General features: G+C 36.4%; 1 protein-coding gene across 2 annotated transcripts; it reads left to right on the top strand.

Moving 5' to 3' along the window:
• Nucleotides 1–678: 678 nt before the first annotated feature.
• LOC123859324 (alpha-amylase 2B) lies at nucleotides 679–23,755 on the top strand. Of its 2 annotated transcripts, XM_064588732.1 has the most exons (12): nucleotides 679–809; nucleotides 929–1,045; nucleotides 9,387–9,598; nucleotides 9,920–10,066; nucleotides 10,919–11,116; nucleotides 11,745–11,975; nucleotides 12,738–12,871; nucleotides 19,877–19,999; nucleotides 20,118–20,217; nucleotides 21,615–21,733; nucleotides 21,840–21,965; nucleotides 23,482–23,755. In XM_064588732.1, the coding sequence occupies exons 2-12, from the start codon at nucleotides 1,021–1,023 to the stop codon at nucleotides 23,669–23,671; spliced, it is 1,605 nt and encodes a 534-aa protein (XP_064444802.1). In that variant the 5' UTR covers nucleotides 679–809; nucleotides 929–1,020; the 3' UTR covers nucleotides 23,672–23,755. The 2 variants fall into 2 exon arrangements, with proteins under 2 accessions (XP_064444802.1, XP_064444803.1); XM_064588733.1 differs by lacking the exons at nucleotides 679–809; nucleotides 929–1,045 and adding an exon at nucleotides 7,046–7,179 and having other exon boundaries at nucleotides 23,482–23,754.
• Nucleotides 23,756–24,761: the final 1,006 nt, after the last annotated feature.

Raw genomic sequence — 24,761 nt, 5'->3', positions numbered from 1 at the left:
AGTCTCAGCAGTTACTGAAATTTGACTGTGGACAAATGACCTTACATAATGTGCTTCAGTTCCATTCTTTTAAAAGTGGGTATAATCTTAATTCTATCTTGTATTTATGTTTATGTGAGGAATCAAAATGATAATACACTGAAATGACACATAGTAACACTCAATTCATATTGTTAGCTGTTTTTAGTTATTTTTGTATTTTTATCATATTTATCAATAATACTATTACCCCCCATTTTCCAACTGAGACCTAAATGCAATCTACAGTGTTTGGTTTCTCTAAGGTTCACATAGTAGATGGCAAAGCACAGATTCAAAATTAGATTTTTGGTTTAGAGTCTTGTTTACATCCTAGTCACACTTATTTAATTTGACATAATCATTTTAATCTATGTCTTTAAGGCTATTTTATCAAAAAAAAAATTCTTACAGATTGCTATAGATGGTTCAGGGGAAAAAAAAGATGAATTGAGATTGGGAGAGGATACTGAGAAAGAGAAAGGAAGAAAGATAGCAAAGAGAAAGAAAGCAAACAACCAAGGTCCAGTGTAATTAGGAGAGGTGGCAGGGCAGCAAACTGAGAGAAGACAGTGGTTTGTTAAGGAATCATTGTAGAGTTCACATGAGACTTTTTTTTTTACAGATTAGGTTCGGAGAATTAGGCTGTAATAGGACTCTGAAGTCCTAAATTCAGCATTTTTTTTTTCCCCCTGGGAAGAGAAGCAAAACAAGAACTGCATGATTTTTGTTATTTTATAATTGAAAAGACTGATGTGGATTTGAGTTTGCTGATTTAAAGAAATGATGTGGTAAGTTATTTTAATGTTTTATGAGTATCATGTAGTCCCTACCCCCCACTTTTTGTCTTGAAATAAATGGTTTCTGTCATATGACTTGATATTATTCAGAGTTTCACAATCTATTCTAGGTTTGTTGACAACTCAAGTTTCAGTTTCCAGTGGCACAAAATGTACTATTTGTGCTCTTTGTGTTTGAAGTGTGTCTGAGCTGTAGCTCAAAATGTTTCTCTCATTTAAGAAATCTGGTAAGCAAACTTGATTATATTTGCCTCTTTTCTCTAACCTTCACATGTGATTTATTATCTTGAGCTCAGGTTCATTTTCCTGTTTTTCTTTTCTTTCCTTTTTTTTTTTTTTGTGGGGATAGAGAGCTTGTGGGAGACAGTTTTGAGAAATTTGTACATGATTCAATGTAAAATTTAGAGGAATTATCACTTTTTTTCAGTAAGACAAACCACTAACTTGACCAAATACTGTAGTAATAATACTACCTGAAGCTCTAGAATATTGAAAACTATGAAAATAGAGAGAAAAAAAAAAAAACACTTGGAGATAAATAAAAGTGACAAAATAAGTATAGATGTGACATTTAAGGTATTTCCATTGAAATGCTTAATGGTACTTTAATTAAAAAACTTGTTAAAAGATATTTAACTATGAGGTATCTAGGCTAATAACTACAAATGATAAGAGTAGATGACTTGTCTCTTCTTGGTTAATGTTAATTTATTTACATGTTAAGAAATACACTACTATCTGCCTGAGATGTGAGGCTGCTTAGGATAGGGGGAAAGAACATTGTCATAGCTAATACTTATATAGGTAACTGGCATTTATATAAGTAGGAAGAAAGCTATAGAAATAGATACTAGTTTTTTTTACTACTACTTTTTGCCTAGCATTTTAATAGAGCTCCTTTATTCTATTTATGACATGGTATGATTTCAGTAGCATTTAAGCGGAATCACTAAATTTATGGTATTTCATGTATTAAGAGAAATCCTGGGTTTATTCTAGAGCCTTTCCCCTATGATGTCATTTATATTGTGGACAGTAAATAAATAACAAATATCTCAATACTGATTGAGGAAAAAAATACTTGAGAACATCAGAAACTAGCAAACATATGGAGAAGTCTAAGTTAATAGTATTTTTTTCTTCTTTTTTTTTTTTAAGATTTTATTTATTTATTTGAGACAGAGAGAATGAGAGACAGAGAGCATGAGAGGGAGGAGGGTCAGAGGGAGAAGCAGACTCCCTGCTGAGCAGGGAGCCCGATGTGGGACTCGATCCCGGGACTCCAGGATCATGACCTGAGCCGAAGGCAGTCACTTAACCAACTGAGCCACCCAGGCGCCCCAGTATTTTTTTCTTCTTAACATTGTATATGTTTTATTGGCACTTCAAATATAAATACTTCTTAAGGAGGATTGCTTTTTACCAAATGTCCTAGTTCATATTTTTAAAGAACTCCCAATACAACTCATTTGACATATTGTAGTAGCCCTTAAAGCTTTAAAATAGAAGGAAATTTCCTCTTTGTAAGACAATCCAAGCAATAGGAGATGTGGGCAATAGAGTACTGATATTAGTATTAATAACTGTGAATATCTTCTCTGAGGAGAACAATTTTAGGAAATCCATAATGGAAAGTAGATATAACAACTATTTCAAGTTCTTATTTTTTGTTTCATTATTTTTAAAAAAAAATATTTATTTATTTGAGAGAAAGAGAGCTCGAGCCGGGGGGAGGGACTGAGGGAGAGGAAGAAGCAGGCTCCCCACTGAACAGAGAGCCTGATGATCTGAGCTGAAGGCAGATGCTTAACTGAGCCACCCAGGTGCCCCTTTTTTGTTTTGTTATTGATATCAAAGATGTCAAGGATTTGTCTGCAGATTTTACTTCAAAGATATAAATATACTTTAGGTTTTTTTTGTTTGTTTTTTTAAGGATTTTATTTATTTATTTGACAGAGGGAAAGAGTGAGTACAGGCAAGGAGAGCAGCAGGCAGAGGGAGAGGGAGAAGCATTCTCCCCGCTGATCAGGGATCCCAATGTGGGACTTGATCCCAGGACCCTGAGATCATGACCTGAGCTGAAGGCAGAAGCTTAACCGACTGAGCCACCCAGGTGCCCTGCTTTAGTTGTTTTAATGCCTCTCCTATGGAGTTTATATCTCTTTAGATTGATTGAGATGAAAATTAAGGTTAAATGAGAAAATCTATGACAATGACTGACCCTTGATAGAAGATGATTGTATAATTGTATACATCCACCTATGTTGTGATGTTCGTAAAATTTCTCAGCTTATGTCTGCAAGTTATCTGTTATTTTAATAACATCCTAAAATTCATGTGAAACACTATTAAAAACATTTCAGAGTTAATTGATGAGGCAGTGATGAGAAGTTATTTCAAAATCAACATGTGACCTCCTAGAAGCTCTGAAGAGGTTAAAACAAAAAGAGAGGAAAAGAAAAAAAAAGTGTGGAAAAAAGAGCAGATGGAAAACATTGCTAGTTCCTTCTTATCACTATCTATTCCTGTGTGTGAGGGGGAGTAGAAAGTATTATTAGAATTTGGAAAGCGTGGAATGGAAAGAGAGAATGTCCAAGTGACTATAAGTGGAAGTGGAAAGAGAGCATAAGTTTAGAGCAGTTTGAATAGTACCAGCAATAAAAATAAAACAGTAATAACAACATTACAGAGACCAAATATATTGGGTTTTTAATGTATCATGCACTGGGGTAACAGCTTTATTTGTGTTAATTCACTCAATCATAATGACAACTTTATGAGGTACATAGTACTTTTTCTAGTTCATAAACTTAAAAGAGATTATTTAAAAAAAAAAGATTATTTTCCAGGGTCACACAGATAATAAATGACAAGATCAGGATTTGGACTGTAGTTTATCTAACTCCTAAGGTCATTTTCTTAACATTTGGAAGCTTAAGTATGAAGTTCAAACCATGCTCTTATCTAGTTCTCAACTCTTTATCACCATCAGCCTTATATCAACCACTGTCTAGTCAGTCTTCTCTCTTTTTTCTCATTCGAATATTCATCTACATCCAGTTAGTCTCTTGTCCTCCTTGCAAATTTTCCTTCCTATTTGTTTTTGAAAACATTTCTCTGGTGCCTGGGTGGCTCAGTCAGTTAAGCATCTGCCTTGGGCTCAAGTCATGATCCCAAGGTCCTGGGATTGAGCCCGGTGTCAGGCTCCCTGCTCAGTGGGGAGTCTGCTTTTCCCTCTGCCCCTTCCCCCTGCTCCTGTGCATGCTTTCTCTCTCTCTCTGGCTTTCTCTCTCTCTCCCGCTCTCTGCCTGAAATAAATAAAATCTTTTTTAAAAAAAGATGTCAAAGGAAACTGGGGAAATTAATGTTAATAAATTTTATGTAGCCTAATGCATCACAAAATATTATTTCAACATAAATGCCATACAATTAATTTTTACATTAATTTTTAATACTAATTCTTCACAATTTGGAGTATATTTTACACTTACAGCACATCTATGTTCAGACTAATATTTCAGGATCTCATTCACCAGATATTGCCTGTGGCTACCATATTGGACATTACATCTCTAGAACTCTATGATGAATATTGGTATAATACAGAGAATGTTGGTTTGTCATAGGGTCTATTATCAAATCACTGGCTCTATTTACCATATGAGCCTGGACAATTTATTCGGTTTGTTCCTTCATGTGTACAAAGGTTTTACAAAGATTAGATTGTATCACATAATTTCTGAGAGTGTTTGTTTACTTTGAAAAATCATTGAGGACATAACCCAAGTTACACCAATGTCTTGTACAGTGCCTGGAATTTAGAGTCTTTTTTTTTTAAGACTTTATTTATTTTGACAGAGAGAGAGAGAGGACAAGCAGGTGGAGGGGCAAAGGTAGAGGGAGAAGCCGGCTCCCTGCTGAGGAAGGAGCCCAATGTGGGACTCGATCCCAGGACCCTGGAATCATGACAAAGGCAGACGCTTAACTGACTGAGCCACCCCAGGTATCCCTGGAATTTAGAGTCTTCTGTTACAACAATTTATTGATCACATAAGCCATTATGCTTTTTGTTTTGCTAGTTTCTAAGAATATTAGATAGGAAGTCTACTTTTAAGAAGTTTGGTAACAGGGCGCCTGGGTGGCTCAGTTGGTTAAGCGACTGCCTTTGGCTCAGGTCATGATCCTGGAGTCCTGGGATCGAGTCCCGCATCGGGCTCCCTGCTCAGCGAGGAGCCTGCTTCTCCCTCTCACCCTCCCCCCTCTCATGTACTCTCTCTCATTCTCGCTCTCTCAAATAAATAAATAAATCTTTAAAAAAAAAAAAAGAAGAAGAAGTTTGGTAACAGACTGATAAACATGTAAATCCTAAGTTATTTATAATATATTTACAATATAAATCAAATACAGCTTAATGTCATATAAGTTAAAAAGCTCTCATACAGAGGAATTATTAACTATGCCTGGGAATATCAGGATAAGCTTCAAAAGATGTTGCTTCAACTGCATCTGGAAGGAAGAATAGTTACTCAGTACACAAGGATGTTGGACGGTGATTCTAGAAAGAAGGAAAATACTTGGAAAATCATGGAGCAATGAAATTGCTTGTGAAATATGAGGGAATTTTAGTTTGGTAATGGATAAGTGTTAGGGCCTGTACGTTTGTATCTCCTTTCCCCCCAAATTTACATGTTGAAACCCTAACTCCCAGTGCAATGGTATAAGGCTGTGGGGTCTTTGAGAAGTAATTGGGTTTAGATGAAGTCATGAGAGTGGAGCCCCATGATGGGATCGGTTTCCTTATAAGAAGAGAAAGAGACTGGAGCTCTCTCTGTTCTCCACCATATAAAGATACAGAAGAAAATGGCTACCTGTGAACCTGGAAGGGGGCTCTCACCAGACCCTGGAACTGCCGACATTTTGATTTCAGGCTTCCCAGCCTCCAGATATATGACAAATAAATATTTGTTGTTTAAGCCATCCAGTCTGTGATGATCTTGTTTTAACAACTTGAACTGGCTAAGAAAGTAGGACAAATTGTGTTTACATGGTGGGTTAGAAGGACCAAAGGAGAGCATTAGGGTTGATAGAGGAATAGTTAAGGACCAAAGTGTTCTACATAACCCTTCCCTAAAACAGGTACTTCCTTGTTTTTTCTCATCTTAATGAATGATATCGCCAAATACCTTTCTGTAATTTTTCTCTGTCCCTCATTCTTCAGCTCTAATCTATCCATAAACCTTTTGCCTTTCTGTCTCTGAAACATATCCTGTCAGTGCCCTTAGTCTGAGCCACTCACCTCTTTCCTAGACTGCCAAAAAAGTCTAACTGATCTCCTTACCTCTACTGTTGTCTTGACATAATCCAATTTCTTCATGGCAGCAAGAGTGATTTCCTTTTAAAGTATACCAAAGTTTCTTAGCTCTGCTTTTTACAGACTCAAAGGCTCTGTCATTATATTCTACAAGGTCCTACATGATCTGGCCTAATAGACCTCATATCATTTTACCCTTCCCATTTTACCCTTCATTTTATTACACATTGTTTAGCTACACTGTTGTTTTGTTTTGTTTTGATTTTTAATTTTTTTTTTTTAATGTCACTTGGTTTTTTTTCTTTCCGTGGGCTTTTTCTGTTGTACTTTCCTCTAGATTGCTCTTTCTCTCATCTTCAAATGACTGGCTCCTTCTAATCCTTCAAATCCTAGCTGAAAATCATTTCCACAGAGAAATCCTCCGGACTATCCAGTTTAAAATACCTTGATGACAAAGTCACTTTCTATTTTATTATGTTAATTCATACTAGTTCTTATTGATATCTTCAATTGTTTTATTATTATTATTATATTATTATTTACTCATATATTTCCTTTTTTTTCTTTCTTTTTCTTTTACCAAATTTTTATATAAATTTTCGTTAACATATAGTGCAATATTGGCTTCATGAGTAGAATTAAGTGGTTTGTCACTTACATACAGCACCCAGTGCTCATCATAAAAAGTGCTCTCCCTTATGCCCATCATCCATCTAGCACATCCCACACCCACCTCCCTCCCTCCACCCTCACTTTGTTCTCTATTGTTAAGAGTCTTTTATAGTTTGTTTCCCTCTCTCCTCTTCCCCCCGATATGTTCATCTGTTTTATTTCTTTTTTAAAAAAATTATTATTTTTTTATTTTTAAGGATTTTTATTTATTTGAGAGACTGCAGAGCGAGAGAGCGTGAACGGAAGTGAGTGGCAGAGGGAGAGGGACAAGCAGACTCCCCACTGAGCAGGGACCCCCCCCCCAATGTGAGACTCGATCCCCAGCCTGGGATCATGACCTGGACTGAAGGCAGACGCTTAACCGACTGAGTCACCCAGGTACCCCATCTGTTTTATTTCTTAAATTCCAAATATGAGTGAAATCATATGATATTTGTCTTTCTCTTACTGACTTACTTTGCTTAGTATAATAAACTCTAGGTCCATCCATGTTGTTGCAAGTGGCGAGATTTCATTTTTTTAAATTTTAAATTCAAGTTAGTTAACATATACTGTAGTATTGGTTTCAGGATTAGAATTTAGTGATTCATCACTTACATATAACACCCAGTGCTCATCCTAACAAGTGTTCTCTTTAATACCCATCAACCATTTAGCCCATCCCCCACCCAATTCCCCTCCAGCGACTCTCAGTTTGTTCTATTACCTATACAGTCCCTTATGGTTTGCCTCCCTTTCTGTTTTTATCTTATTTTATTTTTCCTTTTTTAAATTATGTTCAGTTAGCCAACATATAGTACATCATTAGTTTTTGATGTAGTGTTCAACGATTCATTAGTTGTGTATAACACCCAGTGCTCATCACAACATGTGCCCTCCTTAATACCCATCACCCGGTTACCCCATTACCCTACTCCCCTCCCCTCTGTAACCCTAAGTTTGTTTCCCAGAGTCTGGAGTCTCTCATGGTTTGTCTCCCTCTCTAATTTTTTCCATTCAGTTTTCCCTCCCTTCCCCTATGGTCCTCTGCACTATTCCTCATGTTCCACAAAGGAGTGAATCCATATGATAATTGTCTTTCTCTGCTTGACTTATTTCACTTAACATAATACATTCTAGTTCCATCCACATTGTTGCAAATGGCAAGATTTCATTCTTTTTTATGGCTAATATTCCATTATAAATAAATAAATAAATAAATAAATAAATAAATAAATAAATACACACACACACACACACACACATATATATACACACACTACTTCTTTATCCATTCATCAGTTGATGGACATTTGGGCTTTTCCCATAGTTTGGCTATTGTTGATAATGCTATCAACATAGGGGTTCATGTACCCCTTTGAATCTGTATTTTTTATCCTTTGGGTAAATACCTAGTAGTGCAATTGCTGGATCATAAGGTAGTTCTTTTTTTAACTTTTTGAGGAATTCCATACTGTTTTCCCATAGTAGTTGCACCTGTTTTTTTTTTTTATTATTATGTTATGTTAACCACCATATATTACATCATTAGTTTTTGATGTAGTGTTCCATGATTCATTGTTTGCGTATAATACCCAGTGCTCCTATTTTTATTCCCACCAACAGTGTAAGAGGGTTCCCCTTTCTCCACCTCTTTGCCAACACCTGTTGTTTCTTGTGTTGTTAATTTTAGCCATTCTGACAGGTGTGAGGTAATATATCGCTCATTATAGTTTCGATTTGTATTTCCCTGATGGTGAGTGATGTTGGGCATTCATATGTTTTCTTCACAGTAGAATGCAAGTTCTTTGAGAATAAGAATCCTGTCTTATTCATCACTGTATCTTGAGTATCATCCACATGCTTAAGCAAAAAGCAGTATTCAGTTAATGCTTGTTGGATTAATGGATTAAGTTTTCCCCACCTGTACTATTGTCTTTTATAGGTTTTTACTTACATTAAGGAGAAAATGGGATTGAATTCATGACTGTAGTGTCCTATTAGGTATAAGAGATATTTAGCTAAAAGGAGAAAAAACCAAACATTCTACTGCTATAGCCATTGCATTAAGCACATGATTTGATGGATGTGGGGAAAGGTCTGTTTCCTCAATTCATGGGCATTCACCTTCCAAATAATTTCTTAAATGTTAATGCAGAAATTTAAATAACTAAAAATTAGGGTTGGTGGTGTAAAAACAGAACTGAATTGAATATCCTATTTCTTTTTGAAATTGAAACACTATAATTTTTGCAAATAGATAGTTAAGGCAATGTTCTGACTCTAAGTTCAGTTGGCTTTCATTGTGATTTTCCTTCTGTTAGTGAAGGACTTCAGAAATAAAACCTAATCCTAATTAAATAATACATGATTAAGGATTCTTTACATATAAACTGCCAGATGTTTAAAAAGGTTAATATTCCCTCAATAAGGAAAACATTAAGGTCTAAAAGGTCATTTAGATTGTTTTCCTGGCAGGTTGTTTATAGATATTCTTCACCTGTTAATATTATTATTGATAATCATTTTCTGATTATGAATAAACACTTTATGCTCTATGTATTTATTCATGTTAACATTTACTTAGTAAAATATGTTTCTTACAGGAATAAATAGTTGCTGGAAAGAATGCTGGCAACTTAAAAGCAAAATGAAGTTCTTTCTATTGCTTTCAATCATTGGGTTCTGCTGGGCTCAGTATGCCCCAAACACCAAATCTGGACGGACATCTATTGTTCATCTGTTTGAGTGGCGCTGGAATGACATTGCTCTTGAATGTGAGCAATACCTAGCTCCAAAAGGATTTGGAGGGGTTCAGGTGGGTATTGTTCATAGTATAAATTGCAGTTTTCTATGCTTATAGTAAATGGTATTATGATCTGTATCTGTGAAGCTGGAACATTTTACTGAGGAAGAAAAAAGTTTAGTATTGTTGGCAACTTTATGTTTTGTTTCTGATATAATCTTTCTTAAGCAGGACATTTCCAATATACTGTTAATATTTTCATGTGGTTGTTAAAAATGTAACTATATATGCAAAGATTCAGAAATTATTTTAGATTATTGATTAGTTTTGAGAGTATCCAATGATATAAAGTAACCCATAATTTGATACTTATTATGATTTTTTTATTTATAGATCTCTCCACCCAATGAAAATGTTGTGATTCATAACCCTTCAAGACCTTGGTGGGAAAGATACCAACCAATTAGCTACAAGATATGCACAAGATCAGGAAATGAAGATGAATTCAAAGACATGGTGACTAGATGTAACAACGTTGGTGTAAGTGAATTAAAGTTTCCTTTAAAAAAATATTTAGAAAAATAATTTCTCTCTCCTCTCTCCTGTTCCTTTTGAGCAGAAATTTTTCCATATTTATTTTTTATTTTACTTTACATTTAAGCTATAGCTAAAACTTAATTATTACCTTATGTTCAGCTTTTATAAATTTTTGTATATGTGCTCTTTGTCTACTAAAGAAATTTAAGTCAAAGTTTAAAGCCAAACTTACTTATAAAGCAAGTATCAGCTTTTAGCCCTATAACTATACACATTTTCTGGGGAATCCCATACACATTTGTGGGGAATTGGAAATTCCAGTTGCAATATTTGCTGTAATTTTTATGTAACTTGTATTTTTACCTATAATTTCTGGGTCTTCTTTCCCACGGGGTTTTTGATGGTAAATAATTATATTCTTTTTGATGAGGAGCATGAGAGACAATATTTACCTTCAGATGCTTGGTAGATAATAGAGGCTAGCTGCTTCTTTCTTAGGATGATGCGTGGAAATTTCAAAGACCACTACTCTCTCCTGTCTCAGCTGATTCTTACTTCCCCTCACCCCCCAAAAAAAGGCTGTTTGCATTTTTTCATAGTTATGGTAGTTTTAGTTCTATAGTTTATTAGTTTATCATATACGTAAGTATTTTACCAAGACAGTAGAATGCAGATTGGTATTCAGTTCACAATGGTTTCCCTTCACGCTTGACTTTTGGTTTACTAAGAAGATAAGCTAAAAAATAACAAAGACCTATTTTGGAGTGTGATTAACATACCATAAACTTTAGTCAATAATACTATAGATTTCTACCTCTCTGTAAGTCAAACTGAAATAGAAACTTTGTTTTTCAGGTCCATATTTATGCGGATGCTGTAATTAATCATATGTGTGGGAATAGTGTGAGTGCGGGAACCAGCAGTACTTGTGGAAGTTACTTCGACCCTGGAAATAGAAATTTTCCAGCAGTCCCATTCTCTGGTTGGGATTTTAATGATGGTAAATGTAGAACTAGAAATGGAGACATTGAGAGCTATAATGATCCTTATCAGGTGATTAAAGAAAAAAACCACAGTGATCTGAATAAAGAGCTATCTGTGCCTTTAATCATCTACATGTAGTTTATTGATCTTCATTTTATTTATTTTTAAAGATTTTATTTATTTATTTGACAGAGAGAGACACAGCAAGAGAGGGAACGCAAGCAGGGGGAGTGGGAGAGGGAGAAGCAGGCTTCCTGCTGAGCAGGGAGCCTGATGCTATGCAGGGCTGGATCCCAGGACCCTGGGATCATGACCCGAGCCGGAAGGCAGACGCTTAACTGACTGAGCCACCCAGGCGCCCTGATCTTCATTTTAAATACTGGCCTGGATTCCTTAGGAAAATAGGATTCCAACTCTGACTATTTAAAAATAAGAAACGCAAATCAATATTTAAAACATTTTTCCCAATTTAATTTGTCCCAGTCAGAAAAGCTCATCTACTTTATTTCTTACTCCATTTTTATACTAGAAAATATTTCCGAGGTATGTCCATACTAGAATGTCAGTATCTCCAGTTCCCAATGCAAAGAAGACACTACAGAAATATCTGTGAATGAATAGATGAATGCATAATCAAATGGATTCTCAGGTAAAAGCAATGTTTTGTGTATCAATCACAAATTTTTTACCGCAATAGGTCAGAGATTGTCGTCTGGTTGGTCTTCTTGATCTTGCACTGGAGAAAGATTATGTGCGTTCCACGGTTGCTGAATATCTGAACCACCTCATTGACATTGGTGTAGCAGGGTTCAGAATTGATGCTTCTAAGCACATGTGGCCTGGAGACATAAAGGCAGTTTTGGATAAACTGCATAATCTAAATACAAAGTGGTTCTCTGAAGGAAGTAAACCTTTCATTTACCAGGAGGTATATTAATTCATATATGTATCTATATTTCATGTGTATATGAAATAATATCATATAATTCACTAGAAAATAAGTGATAGATTTAATTAAAACAATTTCTGTTGTTTAAGGGCTGAATCATTTATATAGAAGAGTTTTCGTGAACCCTCTTTTGTTGAGACAGTATCTAACATTTAACTCTTTATCACAAGAGATTTTATGGAAGTGCAGAGGATTTATTTAGGCTGCAAACATCTGTGTCATTTGCCATCTCCCCAAGACAGATAATATTATAGTGGTTTTCTTGAGCCAGTCATCTATCAGAGTTTAAATCCTGGCTATAGCACTATTAGCTGTGTTCACACAGGCAAACTGATTAACCTGTCTAGGCAACATTTTTTTTTATATGAATAAAAAGGATGATGATAATAGTTATGTCTTTGTCTAAATATTAATGAGTTAATATTTGTCAAGCACTTAGAAATGTTGTGAACCAGATATCAAGTGCTATAGAAATGCAAGCCATCGTTATTATCATTTATGTGCAAGACTAAAGTTAGGTCAACATTCTCGCAGGACAACAGATCACCTTGTTATCGTGTTATTTTTAATATTGTAGCATATAATTTAGCACAAAAAAAGAATCTTCCTTTAAGGAAAACCATTTGAGGTATTTCAAATAATATAAATAGTTTCAAGCCATTTTCTGTATAATGTTAACTTGCTGGTTAAAAGCCTCTAAAGTTCTTATTTAAAATGATATTTTCCCTATATTTTTACTAGGTAATCGATCTGGGCGGTGAGCCAATTAAAAGCAAAGAGTACTTTGGAAATGGCCGTGTGACAGAATTCAAGTATGGTGCAAAACTAGGCACAGTTCTGCGCAAGTGGAATGGAGAGAAGATGGCCTACTTAAAGTAAATGAAATATGATTTGTCTTTTAAATTATTTCACAGATGCATTAGTCTTATTATACCAATCTGAGTTATCTTAGGAACTTATTTAGAACTTTTAAGGATTCAGTTACTGGTAATAAGGGTTACAGTTCCTCAAATTCCAATTTATCATCTTTATTATTAAGAATGTCAATCGTGAGGATATTGAGAAACCCAAAACACACTGTAGAGACTTTATGTATTATATAACTATACAAGATTTGACTAATGTTTGAATATAATATGTGAAGGCCACATTATTAGTAAAATGATTGTATCATTTATGAAGTACTTACTACATGGCTATTTTTAATTTACTTATATTTATTTACATATCTTACATCAAATAGTTTACATATATTATCATCAATTATTTTCAAATATTAGAATATTCATATTATAACAAACCAAGATTGAAACCTACTTTTAACCCAGTTTTCCATTCCGTATGATATCATATGGATATTGATCATTCTGAAGTGTTTTTTTTTAATTTTATTATGTTATGTCACCATACAATACATCATTAGTTTTTGATGTGGTGATCCACGATCCATTGTTTTCGTATAACACCCAGTGCTCCATGCAGTACGTGCCCTCCTTAATACCCATCACTGGGCTAACCAATCCCCCCTCCCCCTCCCCTCTAAAACCCTGTTTGTTTCTCAGAGTCCATAGTCTCTCATGGTTCATCTCTCCCTCCAATTCCCCCCCCCCCCGCATTTTTCCCTTCCTTCCCCTAATGTCCTCCATGTTATTGCTTATGTTCCACAAATAAGTGAAACCATATGATAATTGACTTTCTCTGCTTGACTTATTTCTTTTTTTTTTTTTTTTTAAGATTTTATTTATTTATTTGACAGAGAAAGACACAGCGAGAGAGGGAACACAAAGGGGGAGTGGGAGAGGGAGAAGCAGACTCCCTGCCGAGCAGGGAGCCCAATGCGGGACTCGATCCCGGGACTCCAGGATCATGACCTGAGCCGAAGGCAGTCGCTTAACCAACTGAGCCACCCAGGCGCCCTGCTTGACTTATTTCACTTAGCATAATCTCCTCCAGTCCCATCCATGTTGATGTAAAAGTTGGGTATTCATCTTTTCTGATGGCTGAGTAATATGCCGTTGTATATATAGACCACATCTTCTTTATCCATTCATCTGTTGAAGGGCATCTCGGCTCTTTCCACAGTTTGGCTATTGCGGACATTGCTGCTTATGATCATTGGGGTGCATATGGCCCTTTTTTCACTACATCTGTGTCTTTGGGGTAAATACCCAGAGTGCAATTGCTGGGTCATAGGGTAGCTCTATTTTTAAATTTTTCAGGCACCTCCACACTGTTTTCCAAAGTGGCTGTACCAACTTGCATTCCCACCATCAGTGTAAGAGGGTTCCCCTTTCTCCACAACCTCTCCAACATTTGTTGTTTCTTGCCCTGTCCATTTTTGCCATTCTAACTGGTGTAAGGTGGTATCTCAGTGTGATTTTGATTTGGATTTCCCTGATGGTTAATGATGATGAACATTTTTTCATGTGTCTGTTAGCCATTTGTATGTCTTCTTCAGAGAAGTGTCTTTTCATATCTTCTGCCCACTTTTTGACTTAATTATTTGTTTTCTGGGTGTTGAGTTTGAGAAGTCCTTTATAGATTTTGGATACCAGCCCTTTATCTGTAGTGTCATTTGCAAATATCTTCTCCCATTCTGTGGGTTGCCTCTTTGTTTTGTTGACTGTTTCCTTTGCTGTGCAGAACCTTTTTATCTTGATGAAGTCCCAAAAGTTCATTTTTGCTTTTGTTTCACTAGCTTTTGGAGATGTGTCTTGAAAGAAGTCACTGTGGCCGATGTCAAAGAGCTTACTGCCTATGTTCTCCTCTAGGATTTTGATGGAATTCTGTCTCACATTGAGGTCTTTCATCCACTTTGAGTTTATCTTTGTGAATGGTGTTAGAGAATGGTCGAGTTTCATTCTTCTGCATGTGGCTGTCCAATTTTCCCAGCACCATTTATTGAAGAGACTGTCTTTTTTCCATTGCATGTTTTTTCCTGCTTTGTCAAAGATTATTTGACCATAGAGTTGAGGGTCCATATCTGGGTTCTCTATTCTGTTCCATTGGTCTATATGTCTGTTTTTGTGCCAGTACCATGCCATCTTGGTGATCACAGCTTTGTAATATAGCTTGAAATCAGGCAACGTGATGCCCTCAGCTTTGTTTTTCTTTTTCAGCATTTCCTTGGCGATTCGGGGTCTTTTCTGATTCCATACAAATTTTAGGATTGTTTGTTCCAGCACTTTGAAAAATGTCATTGGAATTTTGATCGGGATGGCATTGAAGGTATAGATTGCTCTGGGCAGCATAGACATTTTAACAATGTTTATTCTTCCGATCCATGAGCATGGAATATTTTTCCATCTTTTTGTGTCTTCTTCAATTTCTTTCATGAGTGTTTTGTAGTTCCTAGAGTATAGATTCTTTACCTCTTTGGTTAGGTTAATTCCGAGGTATCTTATGGTTCTTGGTGCTATTGTAAATGGAATCGTTTCTCTTATTTCTCTTTCTACAGTTGCGTTGTTAGTGTATAACAAAGCAACTGATTTCTGTGCATTGATTTTGTATCCTGCCACATTACTGAATTGCTGTACGAGTTCTAGTAATTTGGGGGTGGAGTCTTTTGGGTTTTCCACATAAAGTATCACGTCGTCTGCGAAAAGAGAGAGTTTGACTTCTCTGACAATTTGAATACCTTTTATTTCTTTTTGTTGTCTGATTGCTGTTGCTAGGACTTCTAGTACTATGTTGAACAACAGTGGTGAGAGTGGGCACCCTTGACGTGTTCCTGATCTTGAGGGAAAGGCTCTCAGCTTTTCCCCATTGAGGATGATATTCGCTGTGGGTTTTTCATAGATGGATTTTATGAACTTGAGGAATGTTCCCTCTATCCCTATACTCTGGAGAGTTTTAGTCAGGAAAGGATGTTGTATTTTGTCAAATGCTTTTCTGCACCATTGGAGAGGACCATATGGTTCTTCTCCCTCCTCTTATTAATGTGTTCTATCACATTGATCGATTTGCGAATGTTGAACCACCCTTGCATCCCGGAGATAAATCCCACTTGGTTGTGGTGGATGATCCTTTTAATGTATTGTTGGATCCTATTACCTAGGATTTTCTTGAGGATTTTGGAATCCATATTCATCAGGGATATCAGTCTGAAATTCTCCTTTTTGATGGGGTCTTTGCCTGGGTTGAGGATTAAGGTAATGCTGGCCTCATAGAATGAGTTTGGAAATTTTCCTTCTGTTTCTATTTTTTGAAACAGCTTCAGTAGAATAGGTATTATTTCTTCCTTGAATGTTTGGTAGAATTCCCCAGGGAATCCATCAGGCCCTGGACTCTTGTTTTTTGGGAGGTTTTTGATCACTGCTTCAATCTCGTTACTGGTTATTGGTCTATTCAGGATGTCAATTTCTTCCTGTTTCAGTCTTGGCAGCTTATAGGTTTCCAGGAAGGCCTCCATTTCATCCAGATTGCTCAGTTTATTGGCCTATAGTTGTTGATAATAATTTCTAATAATTGTTTCTATTTCCTTGGTGTTAGTCATGATCTCTCCCCTTTCATTCGTAATTTTATTAATTTGGGTCCTTTCTCTTTTCTTTTGTATAAGTCTGGCCAGTGGTTTATTGATCTTATTAATTCTTTCAAAAAACCAGCTTCTAATTTCGTTGATCTGATCTACTGTGTTTCTGGTTTCTAATTCATTGATTTCTACTCTAATCTTAATTATTTCTCTTCTAATGCGTGGCTTAGGCATCATTTATTGCTTTTTCTCTAGTTCTTTAAGGTGTAGAGTTAGTGAATCCGGGATTTTTCCTATTTTTTCAAGTGAGGCTTGGATGGCTATGAGTTTCCCCCTTAGGACCGCCTTTGCAGTATCCCATAGGTTTTGGACCAATGTGTTTTCATTCTCATTGATTTCCATGGATTGTTTAAGTTCTTTGATTTCTTGGTTGACACAAACATTCTTGAGCAGAGTGGTCTTTAGCTTCCAAGTGTTTGAATTTCTGCCAAATTTTTTCTTGTGATTGAGTTCCAGTTTTAGAGCACTGTGGTCTGAGAATATGCAAGGAATAATCTCAATCTTTTGGTATTGGTTGAGACCTGATTTGTGACCTAGTATATGGTCTATTCTGGAGAAAGTTCCATGTGCGCTTGAGAAGAATGAGTATTCTGTTGTTTTAGGGTGGAATGTTCTGTAAATATCTATGCGGTCCATCTGGTCCAATGTATCATTCAAAGCTCTTGTTTCCTTGTTGATTTTCTGCTTAGATGATCTGTCCATTGCTGAGAGTGGAGTATTGAGGTCTCCTACAATTAACCTATTGTTATCAATATGACTCTTTATTTTGGTTAAGAGTTGGCTTATGTAGATGTCTGCTCCCATTTTGGGGGCATAGATATTTACAATTGTTAGATCTTCTTGTTGGATAGACCCTTTAAGAATGATATAGTGTCCTTCTGTGTCTCTTATTACAGACTTCAGTTTAAAATCTAATTTGTCTGATATAAGAATTGCTACCCCAGCTTTCTTTTGAGGTCCGCTGGCATGAAAGATGGATCCCCATCCCTTCACTTTCAGTCTGGATGTATCTTTAGGTTCAAAATGAGTCTCTTGTAGGCAGCATAGGGATGTGTCTTGTCTTTTTATCCAATCTGCAACCCTGTGCCATTTTATGGGAGTGTTTAGGCCATTCATGTTGAGAGTGACTATTGAAAGATATGAATTAATTGTCATCATGTTGCCTGTGAAGACGTTGTTTTTATAGATTGTCCCTGTAAATTTCTGTTGTATATCACTCTTGGGGTCTTTCTCCTTTTATAGAACCCCCCTTAATATTTCTTGCAGGTCCGGCTTAGTGGTCACATATTCTTTCAGCTTCTGCCGGTCGTGGAAGCTCTGCATCTCTCCATCCATTCTAAATGAAAGCCTAGCCGGATAAAGTATTCTTGGCTGCATGTTCTTCTCATTTAGTACTCTGAATATGTCTTGCCAGGCCTCTCTGGCTTGCAAGGTCTCTGTGGATAGGTCTGATGTTATTCTGATGTTCCTCCCTCTGTACGTAAGGAATCTCTTCCCCCTAACTGCCCTTAAGATGGTGTCCTTGGTTCTAAGATTTGCAAGTTTTACTATTACATGCCGGGGTGTTGGCTTGTTTTCCTTGATCTTAGGAGGGGTCCTCTTTGCCTCTAGGACTCAAATGTTTGTTTCATTCCCCCCATTAGGGAAGTTCTCAGCTACGATTTGCTCAAATACATTTTCTAGTCCTCTCTCTCTCTCCACTCCCTCCGGGATTCCAATTATTCTGACATTGGAATGCTTCATGGTGTCACTTATTTCTCTATTTTCATGGATTCTGAGTTGTTTTTCCCTGGCCTCCTCTTTTCCCTTTTTATCTATTATATTGTCTTCCAGGTCGCTTATTCGTTCTTCTGCCTCACTTACCCTAGCTGTTAGATTACCTAGATTGGATTGGATCTCATTGATAGCATTTTTACATTCTGCCAATTCACCTTTTATTTCTGCCCTTAGAGACTCTATGTTGCCATTAATTGATTTCTCCATTCTAGCCATTGTCTTCACAATTGCTAGTCTGAATTCCATCTCCGACATCTTGGTTATATCTGTATCCATTTGTAAATCTGCAGCATAAGTCATAATCTCTGAGTCTTTTCTGTTTTGGGGGCTCCTCCTGCTAGTCATTTTGTTGATGGGTGTTTGAGGGAATGTATAGAGTCCAAATTATTGACCAGAACCGAAGCAAGATGCACCTGTTTTCTTGGGACCTTAGGGTTGCTGGCCTCTTGTTTTCCCAGCCTGTCTTCTGCAGGAGGGGCCTGCCGCGCTGTTACTCAGGCAACCCTGTTTGGGCGGAGTTGCCCTGCACCCCTGTGGCGGGGGATGGGCTCAGTGGGAATCAATTTTGGGGGCTTTTGTTCTCTGGCGCCGTTACCTGGCAGCTTTCCACGTCTCTTTCACAAGTCAGAGCAGAACAGACCGTTTCCAACCCTCTGCCTCAGAGCAGAGAGATCGCAGTCTGTTCTTCAGTTAGTTCTCCAGGCCACACTGTCTCTGTTTTTGTCCGTGCTGCTATAAATTGCAGAGTCCTGGGTCGTGCGCCCCTTCTCAGTGCCCCCAGTCCTGCCTCCAGGTCCGGGCACGTCTCTGCCCTTTGTGCTTCTAAAACCGCCAGCCACTCCCAGTTCGCACGCACGTGACTCCGCCGCTCTGGGTTTCCGTCCCAGGGGCTGCAGTTCGCAGGTGCGACCCTGCTGCTCCGGGTTTCCACCCCGGGGGCTGCCCTAAAGTCCTTTCCCCGCCGCTACCGGTCTGCGAGTCTGTGCCCGTTCGCAGCGTGCGAGGCTGTCACTCATAGGCGGTGTAGGATCCCCATGGCCAGGCGCCCTCCCGCTGCCGTTTATCCTCCAATATCTGCCCGCAGAATCGCGGCTCTCTGCTTCATACCTCGAAACCAACCACCTGCGATATTCTGTTTATAGAGATCCGGATCTTCTTCCATCTCAGGCTGGTTTCGTGAGTGCTCAGGGTGGTCTGGTAGATATCCAGCTCAATTCCGGGGACCAGTTGAAACGGGTCGCCTACTCCTCCGCCATCTTTCCCCCCTCCGATCATTCTGAAGTTTTATCTAAATTATAATGTAGTGAAATCTCTAAAATGACTTTTTTATAACGAAAATCGTATAACTGTAACATGAATGTAATATAAGTAATTCATACATATATACATACAAAGAATGTATAATATATCTATATATAGTTTGTATATATTTTTTAAAAACTCCTAGAGAATAATCATTTTAATTAGAGAATTTCATTTAGGCCTGCCATACCAAAAGAAATACACCTTTAGGTTACCCTAAAGCTATTGCAAAAGAATACATATGTTTGTGTGTGTATATGTGTTTTAATAGGAACTGGGGAGAAGGATGGGGTTTCATGCCTTCTGATAGAGCACTTGTCTTTGTGGATAACCATGACAATCAGCGAGGTCATGGAGCTGGAGGAGCATCTATTCTTACATTCTGGGACTCTAGGTAGGAAATAAAGACCCCTCCACCCCGTTTTTTTTTTTTTTTTTTTTTTTTTACCTACCTTTTAATGGCGCTAAAAATACTGTTTTCTTCTCTGCTGATATCATTTTTTAACCTTCAGACTGTACAAAATGGGAGTTGGATTTATGCTTGCTCATCCATATGGATTTACACGAGTAATGTCAAGCTTCCGTTGGCCAAGACATTTTGTAAATGGACAAGTAAGTTTTGGTGTTATCCAAAATATATTTTTCTCAAGGAAGGGAAGGCAGTTTTGTTGTGATTGTACATGATGCTAGTATATTTACTATTTATCAAATATTGAAGTGTAAACCTGATATAGGACACTTTTAGTAAAGCAGTAGATATTAAGAATTAAAATTCATGGTTTCTATTGTCAGAGTATGCAAGCTATATCAGAAATATGACAAACACACCCTCACCCCAAAGAAGAACTTAAAAATAAGGATATAGTAAGTAAAATATGTACTTTTCCTAAGTGCCTACTTCATGGGGTTGATATAAGGAGAAGTTAACAGTTTTAAAGAACTTAAAATAGCACCTGCCCATAATATGAACAATATATTTTTTTAAATACTTTGGAAAAGAAGTTGTATGGAATGCAAAGAAACTATTCAGTTGAACTGGGGTTAAATAGGGAAAGTATCTTATAAGTGAAAGGAAAATATATGTATTAGAGAAGAGAAACTTGCAGACTATTTGGGAAAGGGAAAGATGAGAAAAATATTTGGGGTAATGTATGGGGTATTGAGTAGCAATTTTAAAAAGAAACTGAGAAATAAAATTATGAATGTATTTGCAAAGTTAGTGGAAAGTTTTTTTTTTTTGTTTTTTTTTTTTTTTTTTTTTTTTTTTTTAAACTGAAGATTTCAGATGCATCATTGTACAGCAACTTCATACCTAAAGTAAAAAACACTTCACTACAAACCAGGCTGATATTTACCTGGTTTCTTCCTTTTTTTTTTTTTTTTTTTCTATGACTATTGTTAAAAGTGCCAATCAGAAAAGCACAAAATTAAAACTTTGATCAGTTTAGTAAAGAATATTGTGATGTATTGATTAGCACATTTATCCAGAAGGAAGAATGAGAGAAATGAATACTTATTTAGCAGTTATCATATTCAAGGCATTTTCACATACATTATTTAATTTTTATAGCAACTAAGCGATATCCCCACAGAAGAAGAAAATTAGGCACAGAGAAGATATGTATATTAACTAAGCTTTCTTAACTAATAGTAATACAATCTTTGTTTCCATTCTGCTGTTGCTGACACTGAAGTCCTTGCCATTTCAATATCATTGCACTACTGACAGTGATATTAAGAATTCCATGGCAATTCCTTGGAAAGAAAATGGAAAGGGCAAAAAAATCCTACCTTCAAAATATGGCACTAGAGAATGAAAAATTGGGGAGAAAATGGTGAGGACTTGGTAAAAGGCTTTAAAAATACTGAGGGAGTTAGATTCTAAATGAAGACAATGCAGAGACACATGACAGACTGGGTTTGGTGTACTGGAGAGGAAAGAGACAAATACATGAAATGTTAAAAATTGGAGCTTTTTCAGTTTTTTTCTTTTTTTCTCTTTACTTAAGGATGTTAATAATTGGATTGGGCCACCAAATGATAATGGGGTAATTAAAGAAGTTACTATTAATCCAGACACTACTTGTGGTAATGATTGGGTCTGTGAACATCGATGGCGTCAGATAAGGTGGGCATTCTTATTTAGAGACATCCTCTAATCATAAACATTCTTAACATTTTATTTTAAACTGTTAATGTATTCATCAGCATTTTATGTGGTATTTTATTTTTAGGAACATGGTTATGTTCCGTAATGTAGTTGATGGCCAACCTTTTACAAACTGGTGGGATAATGGTAGCAACCAAGTAGCTTTTGGAAGAGGAAACAGAGGATTCATTGTCTTTAACAATGATGACTGGTAAGTAGATATCAATTACAGATAACATTTTATACTAATATGTTCTTGGTTTACCACTTTCTCTTCTTGTACATTTACTTTTTTTGTATCTGAAAAATCCTTTAGTCAATGGATTAAGAAACCACAGAAATCAGGGGCGCCTGGGTGGCTCAGTTGGTTGGGTGACTGCCTTCGGCTCAGGTCATGATCCTGGAGTCCCGGGATCGAGTCCCACATCGGGCTCTCTGCTCAGCAGGGAGTCTGCTTCTCCCTCTGACCCTCCCCCCTCTCATGCTCTCTCTATCTCATTCTCTCTCTCAAATAAATAAATAAATAAATAAATAAATAAATAAATAAATAAATAAATCTTTAAAAAAAAAAAGAAACCACAGAAATCAGAAGAAAAATGATGATGGCTTTATTCTTCTGATCTCTTCTTTATAAGGGCTTTCTGTTCTAAGTAGAGTTATGTTATGTGCATCCTTGCATTTCATGTGCAGGTATGAGGCACACATATATGCTCACATATACACCCCACACAAAATACACAAAGTAGTTAATATAAAGGTTGTGAAATCACTAGAAGAACTGTCTTATAGCCCCCCTTCCCTTTTTAAATAATGGAAAAATATTGCCTCAGTACTGAAGTACCTCTTTTTAGCTCTTTTTTTTTTTTTTTTTTCAGTATTCTTGTATCTGTTTGTTTTGTCTTCTTTTTTCACTTCCCTGTCCCTCTGACAAATAATATATTTTTTAAAGCATCTGTATAAAGAACTTGTATCTTATGGTTGGTCAGTGATTCACCTCAGGAGATTTTCAAGTTTTAGTTCTGAGACTTCTTACCTTCACTGGTTATACTTACATCCTCTGCCTCTAGTATATTGATTCCCTAATATATAGAACTATGACTTAGAAGATGTCTTTGCAAGCAGTTGAAATGTCTCCGTTCCAAGGCCAACTTTCACTCATGCTTAGCTCATTTTATCCTATATTATATTTTACTGACAAAAAGATAAATCAAATATATCTCTTTCTTGCCACCAAAAGAAGCTATGGCTAATCCTTTAATTTCTGTCTTTTGGATGGGAGAAGCAAGATAAATTTAGGAGACAGCTTTATATTTAAAACCATATACCTCTTCATAAAATGCTAGATTATTTTTATTTCCAGCCCAAATTCATTTTCTCCTCTTGTGAAAAAGATCTTTGCAGAAATAACCAAATTTAAATTATTGAAAATAATTAGTATTTGCTTACGTTTAGATGGGGAAAATTTTAAAATATTTATGTTTACCAAAGGAAGTGCTTTTATCTAAGGATGACAAGTCACTCAAATCTTTACTGATATTCCTCAACCGTAATTTTGTGTTAATACTCACTGCTGACTAGGAAATTGGTAAGTCTTCTGTAAGATTACTTTTAGTCCTGGAAAACTGTTCACATCTACTGGAGAGGTCTTGGCACAAAGCTAAGCTTTTAGAGATAGTCTGAATTCTTGCTTTTTATTGTGCTGAATTCAACTTAAATTTTATTTTCAGGACATTATCTTTAACTTTGCAAACTGGTCTTCCTGCTGGCACATATTGTGATGTTATTTCTGGAGATAAAATTAATGGCCACTGTACAGGAATTCAAATCTCTGTTTCTGGGGACGGAAATGCTCACTTTTCCATTAGTAACTCTGCTGAAGATCCGTTTATTGCAATTCATGCTGAATCTAAATTATAAAATTTGAAATAAATAAATACACATACACAGAGAAATAACCAAGTGCATTTCTTTTCGTGTGTGTGTGTGTGTGTGTATTCTTACAATTCATTAATTTTTGGTAAAAGCTTTAAGTGATCAACTTGAAAAAACTCAGAAAAGCATAAAAATCACATATAATTACATAATTACAAGATAGCTACAATTAACACCATGTTATATTTTAGAAGGCTCATGATGACTTGTCAAAGGAATTTCTAAGAATTCAGAGAGGCATCTTAACAAATATGTTTCTTGCCATTAACACCATTTCCCAGTATGTATTTATGTATTTCTTCCATCAAGTGTTTCTAATAATTAGTTAGGGATAGCTGATTTAATTATTCCCATACAAAGTTAGAGCATTTGAGTGACTTCAACTTATGAAAGCACTTTTACAGTTAATAAGTTAAAAAATAAACTTGAATTATGCAAGATATAAGTCTCAATTATATGGAACTCATAGGAATCTTCTACTTTCTCTATTTTTCTCTTTCTCTTTGTAATGTCTTTAACTTGATGTAGATGTATGTTTTGTTTTTTTTTTTAAGATTTTATTTATTTTATTTGAGAGAGAAAGAATGAGAGACAGAGAGCATGAGAGGGAGGAGGGTCAGAGGGAGAAGCAGACTCCCTGCTGAGCAGGGAGCCCGATGCGGGACTCGATCCCAGGACTCCAGGATCATGACCCGAGCTGAAGGCAGTCACCCAACCAACTGAGCCACCCAGGCGCCCAGATGTATGGTTTTTTTCTTCCATTTCTTACCCCCCGTATGGATGGATGCAACCATTTAGGATTTTATTGCACCATATGTTCTGGATTTTCTTCTTGATCCTCTAGCTATTTATTCTCCTTCACCTTGACTTTAAATGTGGAATTTGATAAGGATCTCATCTGTGTTTTATAAGTCTCAGTTGTTTTGCTTATGCTTGAGTGATAAAATAAAAGCCATAATTTGGAAACTCCCTCTTCTTTTCACCTGTAAATTTATCTGTAATTATCCTTATCCTTATTATTATTATTATTATTTTGAGAGAGAGAGAGAGCAAGAGGGTTGGGGGAGAGGGAGAG

This window comes from Mirounga angustirostris, unplaced genomic scaffold, assembly GCF_029215605.1.
Source record: "Mirounga angustirostris isolate CCGP_5_RB_7025 unplaced genomic scaffold, mMirAng1.0.hap1 SCAF_4, whole genome shotgun sequence".
Taxonomy (NCBI): domain Eukaryota; kingdom Metazoa; phylum Chordata; class Mammalia; order Carnivora; family Phocidae; genus Mirounga; species Mirounga angustirostris.
This window is presented reverse-complemented; position numbering and strand designations above follow the sequence as displayed.